The sequence below is a fragment of the Oncorhynchus gorbuscha genome, linkage group LG10, assembly GCF_021184085.1.
Source record: "Oncorhynchus gorbuscha isolate QuinsamMale2020 ecotype Even-year linkage group LG10, OgorEven_v1.0, whole genome shotgun sequence".
Classification (NCBI taxonomy): domain Eukaryota; kingdom Metazoa; phylum Chordata; class Actinopteri; order Salmoniformes; family Salmonidae; genus Oncorhynchus; species Oncorhynchus gorbuscha.
Window position 1 is genome coordinate 66,245,583 of NC_060182.1, and position 24,193 is coordinate 66,269,775.

Sequence of the window (24,193 nt, forward strand, 5' to 3'; positions counted from 1 at the left end):
AACGGTCATTCACGAGGCAGAAATATAGTGTGCCTCTGATTTATCAATGATTATGTTGCGTGCAACAGTTTGATAAACGACACTAATTTGTTGTGCACGGAAATCCTGTAGAGATACCGAAGAGTCAAAGGGAGCTGTTCTGCAACATCTAGTTTTGTGGACGGGCTGCACCAATAGCACACAGCTCTTGCCATCTTTGTGCTTGACTTTCTCCTCCCACCACTCTTGTGTGAGAATTGCAGCGAGCCACCAGCCTAGGAAAATCGGTTATCCGAATACTCCGTGGAAAGGGGGTGGCAAAGAAGAGCGATTAGGCTGAAGATACCCGTTTGGTGTCGATTTAGTTTGGAAAAGTTTATAAAGTTTAGTTCACAATGTCTTTGTCTGTACCCCAGAATGGAATCAAGGCGGATAACGAGCCCGTTATCGAGCTCTTTGTGAAGGTACGTTCCAGAATAGATTATCCAGCAAGGCTGTCTGTCGCATTGGGAAAAGTTTGTTCTTGACTGTATTTGTCTAAATAAAAATATAACGTAGATATTAGGCCTAAATTAACAAATTCAATTAGTCGGGCACGTTTTTTGGGGGGATGTCGGTATAAAGTAAGACTATAAGCTACTTTTCTTTCTTGGAGTGCATAGGACAGTGAATACGTGTGCTGTCGTTATTGATGTACCATTTGGTTGTATTGTATTGTTGCCATTTGCTTTCAAAAACGGTTTCTTGAAGTACTGCGCATACAGAAGTCAACTAGTCTTTCAAATTGCGTAGGTGGTCAGTTTTCCCAAACGTTTACGATTTTTAACAATTCGAGTATAGGTTAGTTTGAGACCCTCCCAAAGTGTGGCCATGTGAGTTTGTCAGACTTAGGGCGGATACCGCGGCTCTGTGCTCTTCTCATCATCTGGAGGAGAAGGAGACAAAGCATCCATCCTACTTTTTAAGTGTGCCTCGATTTTATGTAAAACTAAGCGTGAATTATACATTCTAAGATTAACGATAGTTTATTAACCAGCGCGACATTGTAGCATACTCTATCGAAACGATAGTGTAGCACCGCCACCGGGTGGTCGCACGCTGGTCGAAACAATGTAGCCGCCCTATTGAAATACAATATTTCCAGCCTGTCAAAAAGGGGATATCTGTAAGGTTTGGAAGGAGATGGGAGATGGGAGATGGATGAAACACTTTTGATATTTGTCATTTGGAGAGAGTTGGGATATATTTACAATTACTGGCCTTTTGTCCTGTTTAGGTTGATAATGGTAGGGGTGTGGTGCAAATAACTGCAATGAAACAGACTTTCCCCTGAAGTTTATAAGAAATTGGCGACCCAATATCTTGGCAATTTCACAGAAAAGACTCAGAAGTATTTGGCTTCCGCACTTAAATGTTTCCTTTTTCTCCCTATTCATGAGGATGCCCCCCTTTAGTTGGCATGTATTGGGGATGAAGAAGTACAGCTTGTTGTAGTGATGGTGTCTGTAAGGAAGCTATAGATGGCTCTTTGACCTTGCATTTCAATATTGTAAAGTTACTCAATTGAAAAAGGTATATTATGCACTAGAAAGTTTGGGACATCACAGGCTGATGTCTGACCTGGAATAAAACCTTAATGTTTTATAGGGTGTTTCTCAATGTGCATATACTACCAGCTCCACACTCTCATGCTCCAAGTGCATTCTCCAAGGATGTTCTCTTGAGTAAGTTCTTGTTTTTTCATTTAACCTTTATTTAACTAGGCAAGTCCGTGAAGAGCATATTCTCATTTTACAATGACGGCCTATTCCTGCCACACCCTCCCTAACCAGGAAGACGCTGGGCCAATTGCGCACCGCCCTATGGTACTCCCGATTGCCGCCTGTTGTGATACAGCCCGGGATCGAACCAAGGTCTGTAGTGACGCCTCTAGCACTGAGATGCAGTGCCTTAGACTGCTGCGTCACTCAGGAGCCAGCTTGTTAGCTAGCTTGTTAGGACAAGGGTGTGGAGAACGCATTAAACATATAATTGAGAAGCACTCGCACTCCCCTACTGTATTATTTCACACTGCATCTCCCCATTCACTGAACCGTATCCTAGCCATGACAATGGCAACAATAGAGACTTAACAAGATGTACACAAAGCAAACATTTTACTTCATAACTATCTGCTAGCTACTGTATATGTGAATAGTATTAATGTAGCTAACCAGCTAGTATAACAGGCAAAAATGACCTAAAACAAATGTTATCCAAGGTCCATTCTTCGTGGGTAGCTAACTAACAATTCTTTGTGCCTATCTGGCTAGTTAACAGTAGTAGCTAGCCAGTTAGCTCTTATCTTACTATGGGCTTGCTACAATGAGTGTTGTTGGCAGGGAACCATGACAAAATTAACACAGCATGTATTTATTCACGTAGAAAGATAAAATATTGTACTCAGGCAACATATGAGATGTGAATAGGCTACATTTCATTCTCAAGACTGAGTATATTTTCTCTTGCTTCAGCTCCAGTAATGGCCACTGTTGATTTCAAGAGAATTTGCATAATTTTTACGTGGTTGTCATATTTCCTTGTATACTTTCTGTTGAAGCTTGCATCGACGCATGCTTCAAAATATGTACAAATGGAGTAACATTTGATAAGTGTCCTCTGTACCCCGTCTCACATACTTTGATTTGGACTCTCCCATGCTCCAATTTGGGTGCTTGGAGCACAGTAGTATGCATTTTGAGACACCTATTGACTCTGTTTGGCAGAGTAGGAGAGGGAAAACAGGGTGAGGTGGTGGAACCCCAGGGGGGTGAGGGTTTGGGGGCCTGAATTGAATTAGGAAAAAAACTTACAAGGCCTTGATCTTGAAACCAAGCTTTATTGGTGATGTAAACTCACTGCCCCCCTCTGAGCAGTATTTCACTGGTGATTATGATCGTCTCTGGTTATGCTGTTGACAGTGTGATCTAGATACATGTGGCTCTGTTCTGCGTCAGGCTACAGTTCCCTTGATGTGCCATTGGCCCATTTTTAAAGTCCCTGTCTCGTGACTGTCAAATTTTTTAAATCTCTTTATTTTCAACTCTTAATTTTGCAGCTTTTCACTTATTGAATTGAACTTTGACATTGTCCTTTTTGCCAATGGATCTTTTTGCCTCAGTGGATAGACATTAACTTTATCTGCCCTTTCCCAAAAGCATTTGGTGATTGACCCTAAGCCAGCCTGCTTGGAGGACATAACCTTGGGGTACTGCGTGTTATGAGTCAACCTGCGCACCATTAACAGGGAGGTGATAGCTACCTACCTTAGTCAGCCATCGCTCGCTGCGTACAGGAACAGTTACATCATCCCAGGTGACTTTATATGTTGCTACAACCGCTTCCCAGCCCAACCCTCTCTTGTGCTATGTGTGCTCTCTCTGTAGTGCTTGTGTACACAAGATCGTCCCCCATTGTCAGTGTTTGTTTCTGTCAGCGTGTGCACACAGCAAGGGAGACTTTGATATGTGGCACGTTCTCTCCCTACATCCTATCCATTGCTCTGTGTAGAGGCAGACATGTAACTCACCCATTATTGATGCTCCAGGATGTCCATCATTGTTCCCGCTCTGCTGCTTTAAACACAGGCAGACGTCTTAGGCAATGAGGCAGGCGTGCACGTTGCCATAGGCACCACACAAACGGTGGCTACTGGGAACAGCAGATAAGGCTCACTGTGTGCTCTCTGCATGGACTGGCGTAGTGGCTCCTGATCCCCATTCATCATCCTGCTAGCATCTGAGGGGAGAGACTTTAGTGCCTTTTGAAACTAGCTGACCCACCTAGATTGTGATGATGATATGAGGTTATTGCCCGCTTTAAATCTCCCTGCTGCAGTGTGTACTGTTGTCTTACAAGGTTTCTATGGAAACCGTTTTGATTGTAGAGGTGAGTTGTAGAACCCTTGAGCCCCTGCGACTGTAGCCTGTCTGGTGCCAGTCTACAATTTGAAAATCCATCAGTAAAGAGTGTTATTTTTGACCGCTCATAGAAGCAATACAGTTTTAAATTATTTTTATTTATCAGGGGTGCTGCAATTCTATCCATTTTGCCGTGGGGTGGAGATACTTATTTGCAGTTTTAAAGCTAGTTGCCTGCAATTCTACACCATTTGCCATGCCTTATGCATTGTTAACATATCTGAATGAGAGTGACTAACAAAATCGAAGCCCTGCGTGCCCGGTCTGTATTCAGCCATGATAACTGGCTAGATTAATTTAACTATCAAATGTGTTAGCTGACATGGCTAATTGAGTGACTGTCAGTAGCTAGGTTTCCTTCCAATTGGCGACAGTTTTCAACTCTACCAATAGTTTTGTCACAAACTGTTACGTTGTATCGCAAATGTGCTTACTCTGGCAGGCACATTTGCGATATGCGCTCTAGCCAACAGCTCATGGATACTGTGCGGTTAGGCTAGTCTACATGATGAGATTATTATGGAAAAAATAAAGATTATTTGTCAAACATCGCTCATCGTGTCACCAGTATAAGACTGTCGATATTTATATTGGAAAAGAGCATCAAGCTCATCGCTGTGCACTTTCACCACCCTGTGAAGTTCATAATTTATTCAATCTGTAGCCCGATAAACTGCATGGTTTTCGGAGTCTCAGTGGGAGGACTACACAACATACAGTAATATGGTGTGACTCTAAGTTTACTTCAATGTGATGGTTATATCAGTATTTGCGCTTAATTGTGTTTCCGCTGCCATTTCTCGCATACTTATTTTTACAGACACAAAAAATCCCATGTCGAACAAACAAATTATCCATTGGCGTTTATAAAATTGTACCAAAACGTCCTGTTTCCATCACAACTGTTTGTTCCCCCCCAGTATGACTTTACTCTCATAACCTGATGGAAATGTGGGTAGTGACTGACATAACAAGAGAAACTGCTGATACACAACTACATTTTGAAATTGCACTTTGTGTGTTCTATTCTAACTGTCAACAGTAAGTTGAAACCCGGATGGTGGGCCTACAAAATAGGGGCATGGGCCACAAGTTGCCCATCCCTGCTTTGTGGGTGTTTGTCAACATTCCAATGTGTCATCTCTGCTAGTTTTCAAGTTGTGTACAGAGAAATTGGCATACTAGGAAATTTAACCATTCACAGCCTTCTTTTTACTTGCATTATTGCACATATTGCAAATTATCAGCAGCGATCATTTTGAATCCATTTTCACATTCACTCTGTTGGAAATGCTTACAAATTGGAACATAACCCAAACTAGCAGAGATCCCACTCTAGAACTTATGATATGCCAATATCACGGTCTTGTTTTGTGCGGAATCACCCACTAGCTAAACGTTCTGGGTGAAGGCATTGTAGACTGTAAAGGTTTTCTTTGAACGCTGTGACAGATGGTGCTAGAGTAATGACTAAGTGATTAGGAAGTTCCTTTTAGGAGACTGCACTGTTCATCATATGCACTAATCACTTTGGTTTGACGCTCCAGCACTGGACAGGAAGTGTGGTAATCTTTCCTTGATGACCCACATTACCATAAGACTTAGGGCATCGCTCATCGATAGGCACACTAATGCACAATGACCCAGCACCCCAATATCATGCTAATTTACTGTATGGAACAAGAAGCAATCCAGAACTCTGATAACTCCACATATGAAATCCGAAAGGACATGCTTTCATCTTTAGTTTGTATGCTGTCGCTCTGCCAGCAAGTGTGCCAAGGCTGGGATGAAGGCACACCTCCACCTCCCACCAATGAGGAAGGCATAGAATCCAGGTATTCTATTTCCATGGATGAATGCAGTGCAAATAGACATCGAAAGTAATCCATTCTTATGTCCCGTGGCTGGAAGGGGGTCTGTCTGTATTTTTGTGTTACTCCGAGAGAATCCCATGGAAACTATGGCGACAGAGACCAATTATGTACCAGTCACTGGTTTTTAAAGAACCCCTTGCAGGGATGTCCACCCAGGACAAAATCCTAAAGGTCAACACACTTCTCCCTCAGTCTCAGGCCAGAGAGGCATCACGAAAAGAGCTGCTCACGTCCTACACTTCCCTCCCTGTACTGTATGGCTGTGTGACTCCATGTCATGTGAGATATGCCATCATAGGATAATAATAGTTTGGTATGAGAATGATTAGGAACAGCTTGTACACGGGCAAAAACAGGATATGTTTAGCTGACTTTTTCTTGATGTCTTGGCAACTCTGTCGTCTTTGTCTCTGCTTAGTCATGCCTTTCTGTTGTAATTGTCTAAAAATGCAAGATCCACAGTTTACACACTCTGGGTTAACCATCAATAAGTTGTTTGTGTCCCTGCAGTAACTTTAACTTGTGTCACAAGTATATACCCGTGTCAACTTGACTTCAGCTGGTAGCATTCTACATGTCAATCTCCATTTGCCACTTGTTTGCATAATTACTTTGAGTATAACACATTCTTTCTCCCCAGAGTGGCACAACGGCAATTGAGTAGCCCGTTTTTACATTTTTAAAATATTTTTTTTATAGTAAAATCAATATAGCAGTTTATTCTCTCCAAGCACTATTATGCTGCAGTCAGCATCATGATTTGGGGGACAAAGATTAATGGTCTGTAACTGGTCTGTTGTGCAGTACTGTAGCGGTGAGAATGCTTCACTATTAAAAACGGTTAGGACTGGGCCTCGGCCAAATGGACACAGCAATGTAACACAAGATGAGGGGGGTATGATAATTAGCCCCCCCCCCCCCCCAAAAAAAAACAACTCTTTGTCGACCGAAAGTCGTCTGTTCTTTCGAAAAATATGAACGTGTATTTTTTCCCGTATGGACACTCCCCCATGTTTAAAAGAAATGATCAAATCAACTATATGCATTGAGCTTATGGTTTGATGAAATAAGAAAAATGCATCGAGGGCACCAGAAATCTAGATAACCAGAAGAGGAAAAACATTAACCTGAGTCAACTATTTTCTTCCTGCTGGCTTTGGCAGATTCTGCCATTACTCTGCTGAAGTTGCAGGTAATAGTCTACATGAGGAGTCTGCACCCTTTCTCATGTGGAACGACCATTTATCTTACCATTTCTACCGATCTGCGTGTCAAACAAGGTTTTCAGATGCACAATTATAAGTATGTCTTCATATCTCAATCATTGTCATGTGGTTAATAAAAATAGATACTTTTTAGGTAACTCCTATCGCCAACTATGTAAAAATAGCCTACATAAAGCAAACAAATAAAAACATTGCAGCCTGCAGGTAGAAAACATCCTGATTTTAATTTTAAAAAATGATTTAAAAAAGTGTGTATATGTATATTCTATAAGTCACATGGCCTGTCTGCAATGAATTTGAAACATTGTATCAACTTCTTGGTCCAGCCCAACCTTGCCTAGCAAACTTGCAACATTGTATAACAAATTCTGGGCCCTCAGTTTCCCATGCCAGTGAGCTTGGGATAGACACAGCTGTAAGCTATTCGCGCAAGGGATACGACGCAGCACTTGACTTGGGCAGGAGCTCACTGGAGCTGAGAACCAGCACCTCATTTTCTAGTGCTTGAGCTCCTGTTCCTCTTATAGAATATTAGCTCAAAATTATTGTCCTGCACCTAAAATATATAACCGTAGCAGCACCCAAAATGAGTACCGGAACCTATTTTAGTCCATGACATTTTCCACTTTCATGCTGAGTGGTTATCGAAAGGGTCGAAAGACTTGTAGTTCTCAATGGATGTAAAAACTGTCTTTGCTTGCTGTTTGAAGTGAAGATGGCATTTACTTTGAGAAGCTCCACAGGTCATTAGTGGTTGTGCGTTAAGCCAATTAGAAATACTATCAGATCCCCAAATCGGCACATAATGATACTACCCGTCAAAAGTTTTAGAACCCCTACTCATTCCAGGGTTTTTCTTTATTTTTACTATTGTCTACATTGTAGAATAATAGTGAAGACATCAACACTGAAATAACACATGGAATCATGTAGTAACCAAAAAGTGTGAAATAAATCAAAATATATTTTATATTCAAATAGCCACTCTTGGCATTCTCTCAACCAGCTTCATGGGGTAGTCACCTGGAATGCATTTCAATTAACAGGTGCCTTCTTAAAAGTTCATTTGTGGAATTTATTTTATGTGTTTGTGCCAATCAGTTGTGACAAGGTGGGGGTGGTATACAGAAGATGGCCCTATTTGGTTAAAGACCACGTCCATATTATGGCATGAACAGCTCAAATAAGCAAAGCGGAATGACAGTCCGTTACTTTAAGACACGATGGTCTGTCAATATGGAAAATGTCAAGAACTTCAAAAGTTTCTTCAAGCGCAGTTGCAAAAACCATCAAGCGCTATGATGAAACTGGTTCTCATGAGCACCCCCACGGGAAAGGAAGACTAAGAGTTACCTCTGCGGCAGAGGATAAGTTCATTAGTTACCAGCCTCAGAAATTGCAGGCCAGATAAATGATTCACGGAGATCAAGTAACAGACATTTCAACAACTGGTTAGAGGAGACTGTGTGAAATCCAGCCTTAATGGTTGAATTGCTGCAAAGAAACCACTACTAAAGGACACCAATAATAAGAATAAATTTGTTTGGGCCAAGAAACAACAAGCAATGGACATTAGACTGGTGGAAATCTGTCCTTTTGGTCCAAATGTGTTTTTTTTTTTGTTTCAACCGCTGTCTTTGAGAAGCAGAGTAGATTAACGGATGATCTCTGCATGTGTGGAGATTTTGTTTGTAACTTGGGAGCTCTAGTGCTGGACCTCAGATGTAAGGAATCTACTCTGAGGGCAGGCAGTGTAACCCAATTCAATCCCATCTGCTTATGTTTCACATCCTGCTTTACACTGGTAAAATGAGCGATGGCAAGCCATGCCTAGTGTAGTTCAAATGTCAAATGAGGCTGGTGTTGGTTTATGGTGATGGTGCAGGCTTTGCTGCCATGTGTACTAACACCTATAGCACAATACTGGAGCCAAGGGGTTTTTCAGAATGGTCTGGACTTCAGTAGTCTTTTGAGGGAATCACTACATTTTAGTGTTAAAGTTGCCTCTATCAGATTGACCCGGCCAGGGCGGAGTTGGTGTTGGAACACACACTCTTTAAACAACCGCCACACAGATCAGCAGGAATTGTTTTAACTTTACTTCTCCTGCACACAACTGCCTGTCTTTCTCCCTTCTGTCTTATTTCCTTTCAACTTTACCTGAATCATGTTTCACTCAAATTCATACCTGACTTTATATTTTCTATGTTTATTCTTAACCTGGAGAGAGTAATGGGTCACGTTGTTGATGACTCGACGTGAGCTAAATCTTATCCCTCTCCACCCCATGGTTAGTGTCCTAAAGAAACTTTCATGTTGCAAGTTTTAAAGTCCTCTGTCGGCCTGTCTGTCTGGGAGACGTTAGGTTTCCACTCCATGTCGTCCACATGAGTCAGAGCCACACCAGGGTTTGATGCATTTCCTTTCCTGTAGGGCCGGACTCCACCACCATCATCCTTTTGACCACAAACCTAGCCTTAGCCAAGTCAGCATCAGTCCCAGGCCAAGTCAGCATCAGTCCCAGGCCAAGTCAGCATCAGTCCCAGGCCAAGTCAGCATCAGTCCCAGGCCAAGTCAGTCCCAGCTGCCCCAGTCATCCCAGCCACACCCAGTTTGCATGCTTGTCCAGCCTAGGGGAGGCGTGACATAACATAACGTGACCCTTCCCGGAGGACATTCCGCCTGTGTCACGGGGCGATAGGAGGGCAGCGGAACACTTGTTGGCTGACCCCCACCAAGCTCCTTATTTGGTAAAAGTGTGGCCTGAACTCGAGCCCACCCAATTTAGAATGTTAACTGTGAGTGGAGGGGAGGACATGGCTGTCATGTTACTAAAATTAGGCCTGGATCAGACTGGGCAGAACTCTCCAAAGGAAAAACAATAGACGTGTTACCAGTCCTGGTCTGAAGCGTTGATCAGCCACTACTCTGGTGGAGAGTTTTGGCCTCAATGATGAGGACTTTTTAAAAAGGTTAGATCTTTATTAAAGGCACTAATGAAAACTGGTATTTTATACATTCCCTAAAATGTGTTTGTGAGCGAGGGAGGCAGAGTGGTACAGCTCATGATTCTATTGCTGGGATGTTCTTAGCCATAAAATGTTATGGGACATGAGGAAGAATACCCATTTTTTTAAATGCCAGTTAAAATGCTGAGTAGCCAGTGTATTACAACATCCTGATGCTTAAAACCTACAGTGTCATCAGACTTGACATGCCTCAAGATGGTCATTATAGAAGTAGCTCCATAAGGGTGAACGTGATATCATGATCTGAGGTCAACGCAACACTGGTAACGTGGCTGTGCTTGTCTCCTGTAGATGGGTGAGGGAGGGGGGTGACTGTGGTCCCATTGTGCTTGTCTCCTGTAGATGGGTGAGGGAGGGGGATGACTGCGGTCCCATTGTGCTTGTCTCCTGTAGATGGGTGAGGGAGGGGGATGACTGCGGTCCCATTGTGCTCATCTCCTGTAGATGGGTGAGGGAGGGGGATGACTGTGGTCCCATTGTGCTAGTCTCCTGTAGATTGGTGAGGGAGGGGATGACTGCGGTCCCATTGTGCGTGTCTCCTGTAGATGGGTGAGGGAGGGGGATGACTGTGGTCCCATTGTGCTTGTCTCCTGTAGATGGGTGAGGGAGGGGGATGACTGCAGTCCCATTGTGCTCATCTAATATATCTCCTGTAGATGGATGAGGGAGGGGGATGACTGTGGTCCCATTGTGCTAGTCTCCTGTAGATTGGTGAGGGAGGGGGATGACTGCGGTCCCATTGTGCTCATCTCCTGTAGATGGGTGGGGGAGGGGGATGACTGTGGTCCTATTGTGCTCCGATGGGCCTCCCTGGACCTTCAGTGACTTCGGCATGAGTCATCCTCTCCACTGGACAGACAATCTGTGTCTCTGTTGAATCAGGTAGCCTAGTGGTTAGAGCGTTAGGCCAGTAACCGAAAGGTTGCTGGATCGAATCCCAGAGTTAACAAAGTAAAAATCTGTCGTTCTGCCCCTGAACAAGGCAGTTAACCCACTGTTCCCCGGTAGGCCGTCATTGTAAATAAGAATTTGTTCTTAACTGACTTGCCTAGTTAAGTAAAGGTTCAATTAAAAATCTGTTTTTCTCTGTACTTCTATATCAGAAGCTTAATGTTCTAGTAGCATGTATTGCTTGCTGTAAGTAAAAAAGGACATTGGTACAATTTATTTGGAATATGATGCAATCAACATCTCCTGACTAATTTTAACCTGCAAATGAATAAGATAAATGAATAGTGCAAGGCTAAGTCATGTAGTGAATGATGGCCGACTTGTTAAGTAATATTTTTCAGTAAATACTGTGGGATTGCAGTTTTCTTACCACATATAAAATGTGAAATTATGAGCACTGCCGAATAACTGAAAATGAAAATAAACGTACATCAGTGTGATCTCATGACCAAATTAGGTGCTGGCCCAAAATCATTTCTTACCTCATGAAATTTTATTGGTCATTTTTTATCCAGTAACATGCACAGAACTGTCCACAAACAGTTTCTGCTGGTTATTCCCCAAAAGGAGCTCTCTATTCACAATGCTGAATGCAACGGTTCTGGTCCACTGCTCAAAGCAATGGACACTTGAGAGAGAACAGTGTTGGAGGGCCTGTTACACCACTCAAAGAGACAGCTAACAGACACGACTAGTGTCACAGCTACTGTGTCTGTCAAATACCTCAAAATCGGATGGCTTGTAATTTTAAAGTTTGTAGCTCATAAATATATTTTGGTAATGAATGTCTTTTTTCCTTTTTTGAATGTCCTTTTTTCTGTGGCTTTGTGAATATCTACACGACTTTGCTGTAAATCAGCTTCTTCATATGTGTCTTAAGAGGGTTTCTTTGTGTGTTGAAGATACAGCTGTGTCAGAGCAGAAATGCACCGCTACAAGCATCCTCATTTCCGGACTAGTTTCTGCCCCCTGCCCCTAGTGAGGGGCCCAGGATGGGGAGAGCACCAAGCAGCCCGCCAATAATGCTTAGTTGGCTTGTGCTCTGCTTGTTTTTCCCCTGGACCCTTTTCACCCACTCTATCTATTATTTTTGTCTCCCTTTCTCCTTAACTAGATTTATGCTAATTCCACCAGTCTATTTCTGTCTTCCCTCATTCTCTACCATTTCTCCCTCCCAACCTCCATCTCAGAGAAGGCAGGGCTGCAGGGAGTCTGTGGCAGTAGCAGACTAGGGCTTGGCTCTCTGCAGCTCTGATGTGTACCTGGAAGATCAGACGAGGCCTGTTTTTGATGTCTTCTTTCGCAGTCTGCAGCCTCCAGTGGAAAAGATCCCTGCCATGTTCTGACTGATAGCCAGCCACAGTTTCTCATCTGTTCTACTATCTGAGCACTGGCTTTGCTTGAGCTCACCCCTAAAGCTGCTGCTCACTCCATTCATACAGTGCATTTGGAAAGTATTCAGACCCCTTGACTTTTTCCACATTTTGTTACGTCACAGCCGTATTCTAAAATTAAATAAACATTTCATCAGCAATCAACACACAATACCCCATAATGACTAAGATAAGTTTTTTTAGACATGTATTCATGTTTAAACAAATACCTATTTACATAAGTATTCAGACCCTTTGCTATTAGACTGGAAATTGAGCTCAGGTGCATCGTGTTTCCGTTGATCATCCTTGATGTTTGTACAACTTGATTGGAGTCCACCTGTGGTAAATTCAATTGCTTGGACATGATTTGGAAAGGCACACCTGTCTATATTAGGTCCCACAGTCAGAGGAAAAACCAAGCCACGAGGTCAAAGCAATTGTAAAGCGCCTGAGACAGGATTGTGTCGAGGCACAGATCTGGGGAAGGGTAGCAAAAAATGCCTGCAGCATTGAAGGTCTCCAACAACACCGTGACCTCCATCAGTCTTAAATGTAAGAAGTTTAGAACCACTGAGACTCTTCTTAGAGCAATCGGGGACGAAGGGCGTTGGTCAGGGAGGTGACCAAGAACCCGATGGTCACTCTGACAGAGCTCCAGAGTTTCTCTGTGGGAGAACCTTCCAGAAGGACAACTATATCTGCAGCATTCCACCAATCAGGCCTTTATGGTGGAGTGGACAGACCCGAAGCCCCTCAGTAAAAGGCACATGACAACCTGCTTGGAGTTTGCCAAAAGGCACCTAAAGACTCTAAACCCCTAAGAAACAAGATTCTCTGGTCTGATGAAACCAAGATTGAACTCTTTGGCCTGAATGCCAAGTGTCACGTTGGGAGGAAATCTGGCGCCATCCCTACGGTAAAGTGTGGTGGCAGCCCCATGCTGTGGGGATGTTTTTCAGTGGCAGGGACTGGGAGACTAGCCAGGATTGAGGGAAAGATGAACGGAGCAAAGTACAGAGAGATTCTTGATGAAAACCTGCTCCAGAGGGCTCAGGACCTCAGACTGGGGCCAGAGGTTCACCCATACAACAGAACAATGACCCCTAAGTACATAGCCAAGACAACACAGGAGTGGGTTCGGGACAAGTCTCTGAATGTCCTTGAGTTGCCCAGCCAGAGCCCGAACTTGAACCCGATCGAACATCTCTGGAGAGACATGAAAATTGCTGTGCAGCAACACTCCCCATCCAACCTGACAGAGCTTGAGAGGATCTGCAGAGAAGAATGGGAGAAACTCTCCAAATACAGGTGTGCCGAGCTTGTAGCGTCATACCCAAATCAAAATCAAATCAAATCAAATTTTATTTGTCACATACACATGGTTAGCAGATGTTAATGCGAGTGTAGCGAAATGCTTGTGCTTCTAGTTCCGACAATGCAGTGATAACCAACAAGTAATCTAACTAACAATTCCAAAACTACTGTCTTATACACAGTGTAAGGGGATAAGGAACATGTACATAAGGATATATAAATGAGTGATGGTACAGAGCAGCATACAGTAGATGGTATCGAGTACAGTATATACATATGAGATGAGTGTGTAGACAAAGTAAAAAAGTGGCATAGTTAAAGTGGCTAGTGATACATGTGTTACATAAGGATGCAGTCGATGATGTAGAGTACAGTATATACATATGCATATGAGATGAATAATGTAGGGTAAGTAACATTATATAAGGTAGCATTGTTTAAAGTGGCTAGTGATATATTTACATCATTTCCCATCAATTCCCATTATTAAAATGGCTGGAGTTGGGTCAGTGTCAATGACAGTGTGTTGGCAGCAGCCATTCAATTTTAGTGGTGGCTGTTTAACAGTCTGATGGCCTTGAGATAGAAGCTGTTTTTCAGTCTCTCGGTCCCAGCTTTGATGCACCTGTACTGACCTCGCCTTCTGGATGATAGCGGGGTGAACAGGCAGTGGTTCGGGTGGTTGATGTCCTTGATGATCTTTATGGCCTTCCTGTAACAACGGGTGGTGTAGGTGTCCTGGAGGGCAGGTAATTTGCCCCCGGTGATGCGTTGTGCAGTCCTCACTACCCTCTGGAGAGCCTTACGGTTGAGGGCGGAGCAGTTGCCGTACCAGGCGGTGATACAGCCCGCCAGGATGCTCTCGATTGTGCATCTGTAGAAGTTTGTGAGTGCTTTTGGTGACAAGCCTAATTTCTTCAGCCTCCTGAGGTTGAATAGGCGCTGCTGCGCCTTCTTCACGACGCTGTCAGTGTGAGTGGACCAATTCAGTTTGTCTGTGATGTGTATGCCGAGGAACTTAAAACTAGCTACCCTCTCCACTACTGTTCCATCGATGTGGATAGGGGGGTGTTCCCTCTGCTGTTTCCTGAAGTCCACAATCATCTCCTTAGTTTTGTTGACGTTGAGTGTGAGGTTATTTTCCTGACACCACACTCCGAGGACCTTCACCTCCTCCCTGTAGGCCGTCTCGTCGTTGTTGGTAATCAAGCCTACCACTGTGTCGTCCGCAAACTTGATGATTGAGTTGGAGGCGTGCATGGCCACGCAGTCGTGGGTGAACAGGGAGTACAGGAGAGGGCTCAGAACGCACCCTTGTGGGGCCCCCGTGTTGAGGATCAGCGGGGAGGAGATGTTGTTGCCTACCCTCACCACCTGGGGGCGGCCCGTCAGGAAGTCCAGTACCCAGTTGCACAGGGCGGGGTCGAGACCCAGGGTCTCGAGCTTGATGACGAGCTTGGAGGGTACTATGGTGTTGAATGCCGAGCTGTAGTCGATGAACAGCATTCTCACATAGGTGTTCCTCTTGTCCAGGTGGGTTAGGGCAGTGTGCAGTGTGGTTGAGATTGCATCGTCTGTGGACCTATTTGGGCGGTAAGCAAATTGGAGTGGGTCTAGGGTGTCAGGTAGGGTGGAGGTGATATGGTCCTTGACTAGTCTCTCAAAGCACTTCATGATGACTGAAGTGAGTGCTACGGGCGGTAGTCGTTTAGCTCAGTTACCTTAGCTTTCTTGGGAACAGGAACAATGGTGGCCCTCTTGAAGCATGTGGGAACAGCAGACTGGTATAGGGATTGATTGAATATGTCCGTAAACACACCGGCCAGCTGGTCTGCGCATGCTCTGAGGGCGCGGCTGGGGATGCCGTCTGGGCCTGCAGCCTTGCGAGGGTTAACACTTTTAAATGTCTTACTCACCTCGGCTGCAGTGAAGGAGAGACCGCATGTTTCCGTTGCAGGCCGTGTCAGTGGCACTGTATTGTCCTCAAAGCGGGCAAAAAGTTATTTAGTCTGCCTGGGAGCAAGACATCCTGGTCCGTGACTGGGCTGGATTTCATCTTGTAGTCCGTGATTGACTGTAGACCCTGCCACATGCCTCTTGTGTCTGAGCCATTGAATTGAGATTCCACTTTGTCTCTGTACTGACGCTTAGCTTGTTTGATAGCCTTACGGAGGGAATAGCTGCACTGTTTGTATTCAGTCATGTTGCCAGACACCTTGCCCTGATTAAAAGCAGTGGTTCGCGCTTTCAGTTTCACGCGAATGCTGCCATCAATCCACGGTTTCTGGTTAGGGAATGTTTTTATCGTTGCTATGGGAACGACATCTTCGACGCACGTTCTAATGAACTCGCACACCGAATCAGCGTATTCGTCAATATTCCCATCTGACGCAATACGAAACATGTCCCAGTCCACGTGATGGAAGCAGTCTTGGAGTGTAGAGTCAGCTTGGTCTGACCAGCGTTGGACAGACCTCAGCGTGGGAGCCTCTTGTTTTAATTTCTGCCTGTAGGCAGGGATCAGCAAAATGGAGTCGTGGTCAGCTTTTCCGAAAGGGGGGGCGGGGCAGGGCCTTATATGCGTCGCGGAAGTTAGAGTAACAATGATCCAAGGTTTTACCACCCCTGGTTGCGCAATCGATATGCTGATAAAATTTAGGGAGTCTTGTTTTCAGATTGGCTTTGTTAAAATCCCCAGCTACAATGAATGCAGCATCCTGATAAATGTTTTCCAGTTTGCAAAGAGTTAAATAAAGTTTGTTTAGAGCCATCGATGTGTCTGCTTGGGGGGGGGATATATACGGCTGTGATTGTAATCGAAGAGAATTCTCTTGGAAGTTAATGCGGTCTACATTTGATTGTGAGGAATTCTAAATCAGGTGAACAGAAGGATTTGAGTTCCTGTATGTTTCCTTCATCACACCATGTCCCGTTAGTCATGAGGCATACGCCCCCGCCACTCTTCTTACCAGAGAGATGTTTGTTTCTGTCGGCGCGATGCGTGGAGAAACCCGTTGGCTGCACCGCCCTGGATAGCGTCTTCCCAGTAAGCAATGTTTCCGTAAAGCAGAGAACGTTGCAGTCTCTGATGTCCCTCTGGAATGCCACCCTTGCTCGGATTTCATCAACCTTGTTGTCGAGAGACTGGACATTGGCAAGAAGAATACTGGGAAGTGGTGCGCGATGTGCCCTTTTTCGGAGTCTGACCAGAACACCGCCGCGTTTCCCTCTTTTTCGGAGTCGTTTCCTTGGGTCGCTGCATGCGATCCATTCCGTTGTCCTGTTTGTAAGGCAGAACACAGGATCCGCGTCGCGGAAAACATATTCTTGGTCGTACTGATGGTGAGTTGACGCTGATCTTATATTCAGTAGTTCTTCTCGACTGTATGTAACGAAACCTAAGATGACCTGGGGTACTAATGTAAGAAATAACACGTAAAAAAACAAAAAACTGCATAGTTTCCTAGGAACGCGAAGCGAGGCGGCCATCTCAGTCGGCGCCGGAAGTAAGAGAAAAAAAAACCTGATGCTGTAATAGCTGCCAAAGGTTCTTCAACAAAGTACTGAGTAAAGGGTCTGAATACATATGTGAGTGTAATATTTGTTTTATTTTTAATAAATTAGCAAATCATTTCTAAACATGTTTTCTTTGTCATTATGGGGTATTGTGTGTAGATTTATGAGGGGGGAAAAGACACTGTATTCTGAACATGGCTGAAATCCATGTCTTATGTCTACTTAGCATTTTATTCTCAGAGATGCCCTTCACATGGAAACTTCTGACATGATAATCACCTCTATTATGGGCTGCTTGTCATGTGGGTCTGTCCTCCATCGTCATGGGAACAGTCACCATGTCATACTGTCATTCCTACCCCTGACACATTAACCAACAAGAACTCATCTCTCTGAGCAATACGATGATTTGATAGAAAACCTTTCATACACAGGACAGTAATGGAATCAATTGATCGAATTCAACCTTTTTTGAGATATTGATGAACAGAATAGCAACTCCAGCCTTTAGCAGCAGGCAGATCAAACAGAGAACACACCGAACCTCTACAGCAAAGAGGGAGCGAATCAGCAGGGCACTGCTAGCTGGACACACTGCCTGGAACAGTCTGGAAAGTCCCCTGTTCAGTCATAGCATAACTTTAGCCAAAAATCTAAAATGTAACATTTTTGGCCTATGTTTAAAAAATAAAATAAAATGTTGGACATATTTCTAGTGGTGGAGGGGGACGTTAGATCCATGTGAAGTAATATGATTTTGTTCATGTTCCAGAAAGCCCGACCTTGGCACAGGTCCGTCAGTCCATAACTCAAGTCTGTGGTATGCTATTTTTAATTAGTGTATGCGTGTCTTTGATGTTGGAATGGGGCTGAATCTGATGAGAGGAGTTTTCCTCAAGATACCATCTGCGCTGGTCAGAGGGAGAGGGGGCACAAGAAAGAAATATGAAGAGGATGGATAGGCGAGAGGATATCGACAGATACAAAGTGGCTGAAAAGTACACTGGATCCAAGAGGGAATGTGCAACCATTCAGTTTAGTGAAGACTTGTTACAGTTGGAGAGGGAAGAAATTCCTTTCGTCCCTGCCCTTCTGAATGGATGAATACTGGGCATTCTTCAGAATGAACTAACTCTGAGAATGGCCTTCCTCTGAGCTCGCTGTCTGTATGGAGCACTCCATAACCAGTTGTGTAAATCTGGGAAGGGGGAAGATTCGGACCATGTGGAAGACTGCTTGAGTTGATCCACTTAAGAGGAAAAAACATAATGAAGTTGGACTGATGTCAGAAAATACAGTTGTAGAGCGATCAATAGTGAGAGTAGCAAGATGATGTGAGTAGTATGGTATCGCTGTCAATGGCAGAAATCCAAGCACAAACTCTGAATGAGCTGGCATTAACTGAAAATACTCTATTTACTAGAGTGAAATTTACACAAGGTCTTTACTCATGAATATTTTAATTTCACTTTCCAGTTACACTTGGATAGACAATCTGTTGATAAGCAACTGCTTGCTAAGGTTACGGTTTAGAATAAGGGTTAGGCTAAGTGTTACGTTTGGGGTTAGGATAAAGGTTACGGTTAGTTAAAATGTTACTCTGATGGTTCATCTGTAGACGCTCTACAAACGATCCAAATAAAATCTTGCCCAATTTCCTAATTTAGTAATTACTGTACACGTGTAACATATTGCTCGAGGAGAGGTTAGTTGCATTAAACTCCTTCGTTGGGATCCAGTCTCTTCTTCTCTCCTGCATCTATTACCCCACTCACTCGCTGGATACTGGCACTTGCCTGTACTGAAGAGCCCTATTGATATGGAACCACTTGAGGAGGGGGAAGTGGGTGAGGGGGAGTGTTTGCTAGCAGTGGTAGTTGGAGATATCTCTGGTGTGTTTTATAGGACACTGTCTGCCAGTGGAGTGTTTAGTATATTCTCCTCACTGGCTCCTTTTTACTGCTTGGGCTGGAGGTCTTTGTGTACATTATTCCAATGCACAGTAGTAGTTTGTCATACAGTGGAGGTAAAAGTAACAGATCTATTTGAGGAAGGGAAAATCCCCTGGGTGGTGGTGGATCTCTACTAGTGGGCAGTTCCTTGTCCCCCCCCCCCATGTCCAGAGATGGTCTGATAACAGTTCTTCTAAGAACTAAATGTTTTACAACTCAAAATATGTGAAGGAGAAGCAGGCTGATTAAGCACTGTCAGACATATCCTCCTTCCCCTCCCGCTCAAATACATGTTCTAATGAAACGCAAGAACACTGTCCTGCTCCGTCTTAGTCACATCTGGGGTTTGTGTTCCACTTGGCTGACTGCCAGTGTGGAAGAATGGAGGCTGCTGTGGAAGTGTGCTGAAGTGTTTGAGACAAAGGTCAGCCTGCTCTCTGGGTGTCAGGGAGCTAGTCTCAACTGTGTGGTAGAATACCTTTCTGCTCTAAATAGGCCTGTGCTGGGTCAGTGTAGTAGAACACCGCTGGTCATTGGAAATTGTACAATCGAGGTCTGATGATCTCAGCGTTCCAAGACCCTTCTGCATTTAAGGCTCAACCTTGACTTTATTGCGATCAGCTTACAAGACTCATTTAGATCGGTCAGCCATGTTTGATTCTCTAACTCCATTCCAGTGGTTATCAAACTGGGGGTCCTGAGTGTGAAACATTAGTATTTTAATTAGCTTCATACAATAAGCATACGAAACATTAGCATTTTAATCGGCTTCATACACTGAGCATACGAAACATTAGCATTTTAATCGGCTTCATACACTGAGCATACGAAACATTAGGAACACCTTATTGGGTTGCACCCTGTCTTTGCCCTCAGAACAGCCTAAATTGGGGCATGAACTCTGGAAACTATCAGTGAAAAATCAAACAGCGTGGCAGTTCTTGGCGCACTCCAACCGTTACGCCTGACACCTAATACCATACCCCTTTCAAAGGTACTTAAATCTTTTGTCTTGCCCATTCACCCTCTGAATGACACACATACACAATCCATGTCTCAATTGTCTTAAAGGTTAAATAAGGCTTTTTAAGCTGTCTCCTCCACTTCATCTACACTGATTTTGAAGTGGATTTAACAGGTGAACAATAAGGGATCACAGCTTTCACCTGGATTCACCTGGTCAGTCTTTCATGGATAGAGCAGGTGTTCATAATGTTTTGGAAACTCAGTGTGTATTTCTATTTTATATTCATACCTTTGCCTATTCGATCTGGCTAATAGCATTGAACTATGGTACTGCACCAAATTCATGTAGGTTCAGAACTGCATCTTGACCGTTATCCAGATTAGTGACCAGAAAGCACTTGTTTCAGTCGGCTACAGATGCATCTTTACCAGAACAATGGGGTACCTGCCACTTTTTTTCATTGATCGTTTTCATAATTCACATATGTCTGTAACATCACACTGCCTTCAATAATTAAGGGATGAAGACTTAACATTCTGGTCACTGTATTATTTGTGAGGAAGAAAAAGACTACAGACAGACCATGCTTTCTGTCCGATCCTGCTCTGGACTCCAGAGAAATTACATGTTATCCGTAGTTGATATTGGCGGCAAACATGAATTACATTCAGCTCAAAATGCAGGTGTAAAACAGTCTATCTTGCTTTTTGAAAATGCATCACCGTTAGCTATAATGACAGGCTACATTTGCGCAGAGATTGTTTGCGTGTACGGTGATTTGAGGGGGTTGTGGATCAAGTTTGAGAACCACTTCTCTAATCAATTAAGCCTGGTGCATTTTATTTGGTTTTACAAGAGCCTATCATACAAACGCAATGTCATTCGAGTGTCATCCATTATCTGTAAATAATGCTGATGTAATCTGACCTTCTTCCCGATCTCTCTCAGGCGGGAAGTGATGGCGAGAGCATCGGGAACTGTCCGTTCTCACAGAGACTCTTCATGATCCTGTGGCTAAAGGGAGTGGTCTTCAACGTCACCACAGTGGACCTGAAGAGGTGAGGGAGAATGCACACCATCACGTTACACTAGCCTTCTCGCTCACTACACCACCACGTTACACTAGCCTTCTCGCTCACTACACCATCACCTTACACTAGCCTTCTCGCTCACTACACCACCACCTTACACTAGCCTTCTCGCTCACTACACCACCACGTTACACTAGCCTTCTCGCTCACTACACCACCACGTTACACTAGCCTTCTCGCTCACTACACCACCACGTTACACTAGCCTTCTCGCTCACTACACCACCACGTTACACTAGCCTTCTCGCTCACTACACCACCACGTTACACTAGCCTTCTCGCTCACTACACCACCACGTTACACTAGCCTTATCGCTCACTACACCACCACGTTACACTAGCCTTCTCGCTCACTACACCACCACGTTACACTAGCCTTCTCGCTCACTACACCACCACGTTACACTAGCCTTATCGCTCACTACACCACCACGTTACACTAGCCTTCTCGCTCACTACACCACCACGTTACACTAGCCTTCTCGCTCACTACACCACCACGTTACACTAGCCTTCTCGCTCACTACACCATCACCTTACACTAGCCTTCTCGCTCACTACACCACCACGTTACACTAGCCTTCTCGCTCACTACACCACCACGTTACACTAGCCTTATCGCTCACTACACCACCACGTTACACTAGCCTTCTCGCTCACTACACCACCACGTTACACTAGCCTTCTCGCTCACTACACCACCACGTTACACTAGCCTTCTCGTTCACTACACCACCACGTTACACTAGCCTTATCGCTCACTACACCACCACGTTACACTAGCCTTCTCGTTCACTACACCACCACGTTACACTAGCCTTATCGCTCACTACACCACCACGTTACACTAGCCTTCTCGCTCACTACACCACCACGTCACGCTAGCTAGCTAGCTCATTTCCCCCAGAAGAGGTCAGCCTTCTACACTTCCTCTGCTCCTGGAGAGCCAGGGGAATGTGCTCTCTCTCGCTCGCTGTCTCTCAGAGCTTTTCTGGGCTCTCCACTAACACTCTGATCCAACCCCACCTCAAACATTTTCACCACCCTTACGGCTTATTTGTTTTTCCCATGACCCTTTCCCGACCTGGAGAAATCTGGAAAATAAACAAGCTGCATTCTGGAGAGGCTGTTTGAGGTTGTGCTCACTTCCTCCCTAGATTTGGGGGTAAATTGTATTTTTCTTACTCTAAAATCAAAGCAGAATCTAAAAGGATCGGCTTCCCCTCCCAAAGTCATTTGAAGTCTATTTAGTCTTGGCTGAAAGTGCAGTAAAAGTTCTTGTCCATGTTCTGTAGAAGGCTGCCTGGCAGCTCCTTGCCCAACCATTATATTCCTCAATGCATCACCTGAACACTTCCCGATTTAGTTTGTCCTCTTCCCAGGCCAGGGCTATTGCCATACAGTATGTGTGATTATTTTCAGATCTAGTAATGGACTTGATTTCCATGGGCCTTTTAAATCATTGACTGACAGTATAGTATACAGGAGGCTCTGATGAAGTGTTGTAGAGGGTATAGCTCAGCCATACAGATACGTATGCATCGCTTAGCATCTCTTCTCCTGAGAAATCTCAAACACTGCTACCTCTGCTAGGGTTGGTCCTGTGGGTAATCTAGAGTTGGAAACAAAACAAGACTGGGTAGTACACAGAGCAACCTTCTCTTTTTTTTTACATTTGGAAGCACAGGGAAGTTGTCTTTGGCTATCTGTGAATGTATTTGCATATGTATCTAACTGTGTGAGGGTGTGTACGAACGAGACGAGCTTCCAGAGGTCTTGTAAAAGGCATTGGAGGATGTCCCGCCCACTTCAGTGTCTGTTTTTCCCTCTTTTGTCAGACATGTCTTTGTTCAGTTCTGACCACATACTGCTTTGACCTTTAACAAAAAATGACTGATAAAGGCTTCACTTTTTCCACACAGTAGTGTGTTCACGCTCTAGTCAACAGAACGAGGCAAAGTATTGCACAAATGTTTTTAATCCTGTTTTGTCGCTGTATGGAACTCGAGGACGGTACATTTTTTTAACCTTTTAATGTTATGACCTTGCTTTGGAAAACTGTTCAGAAAGCCTGTTTGGCTGAATTTGAGTAACATTTTAGTTATCTTTTTGAGAGTACACTTACCCTCTCCCACTGTTCCTTAATGTTGCCATGGGGTGAGGGTGCTTCCTGTGCTCATGCCAAAGGATTGAGGTCACTTCCTGTTTTGGTGCCCCTGTGACTAGTTGGTCTTACGAGTCTGTTTCACAGCTCCCCTTGTAGGGAGACCGTAACCGCGGTACTTTGCACATACCTTTGGCCTGCATGTGACGCGGTCTCTATGGCTAGATTAGTGGTAGGCTGTTCTCTGCATCAAAGTTAATTTGCGCCTCACTTTGTTTTGGTAAATTTTGCTCTGACATGACAACCCTGATAACTAACTAGCAGACACAAAAAAAAAAGTATTCTGCTTTTTACTTTGTAATTCTCTTTTTTTTGTGGCCGATTATGCAACATGACTCGGGGCTACGTGCTGTTGATTGGTCATTCATCATTCACTCATTATGTTCTGTCTGTTCATCTCACCTCCCAGAGACATCTGGAACAAAACAAAAAAATCACTGTGGACAGAAGAATGGACATGCGCATACATGACCCTGTTGAAAATAAAGTCCAACCCAGGGTGTGTGAGGGGGAGGACTGTGGAAGGCCAGAGTGGTATGGAACGGTCTAGCATGGGACAGGGATTTGTGTCCTGTCTATTGGCCACAGCCCCCTCCACTGATCTGCAATAGAACTGGGCCTTGGGAGACACAGAATAACACTTTAATGGTTGATGATTTTAAAGAGTAGATAGACTAGATGGATTATAGGGATATAAAATGATAGATTAGTGAGTAATCTGATGGCTCAGTTTGAGTATAGAACTTTATTATCCCTAGGGGAAACTTGGTTTTGCAGTGAAGTCATCTGTAC

At 44.2% G+C, this 24,193-nt stretch overlaps 1 protein-coding gene across 1 annotated transcript in view; it reads left to right on the top strand.

The window, feature by feature from the left end:
• The window catches only part of LOC124046372 (chloride intracellular channel protein 4), a 29,569-nt gene continuing 5,376 nt past the window's right edge, over positions 1-24,193 (top strand). The window contains exons 1-2 of the mRNA XM_046366686.1: positions 1-443; positions 21,095-21,204. Of these exons, the coding sequence (XP_046222642.1) occupies positions 375-443; positions 21,095-21,204 (179 nt within the window). The 5' untranslated portion in view covers positions 1-374. The remainder of the gene's footprint in view (positions 444-21,094; positions 21,205-24,193) is intronic.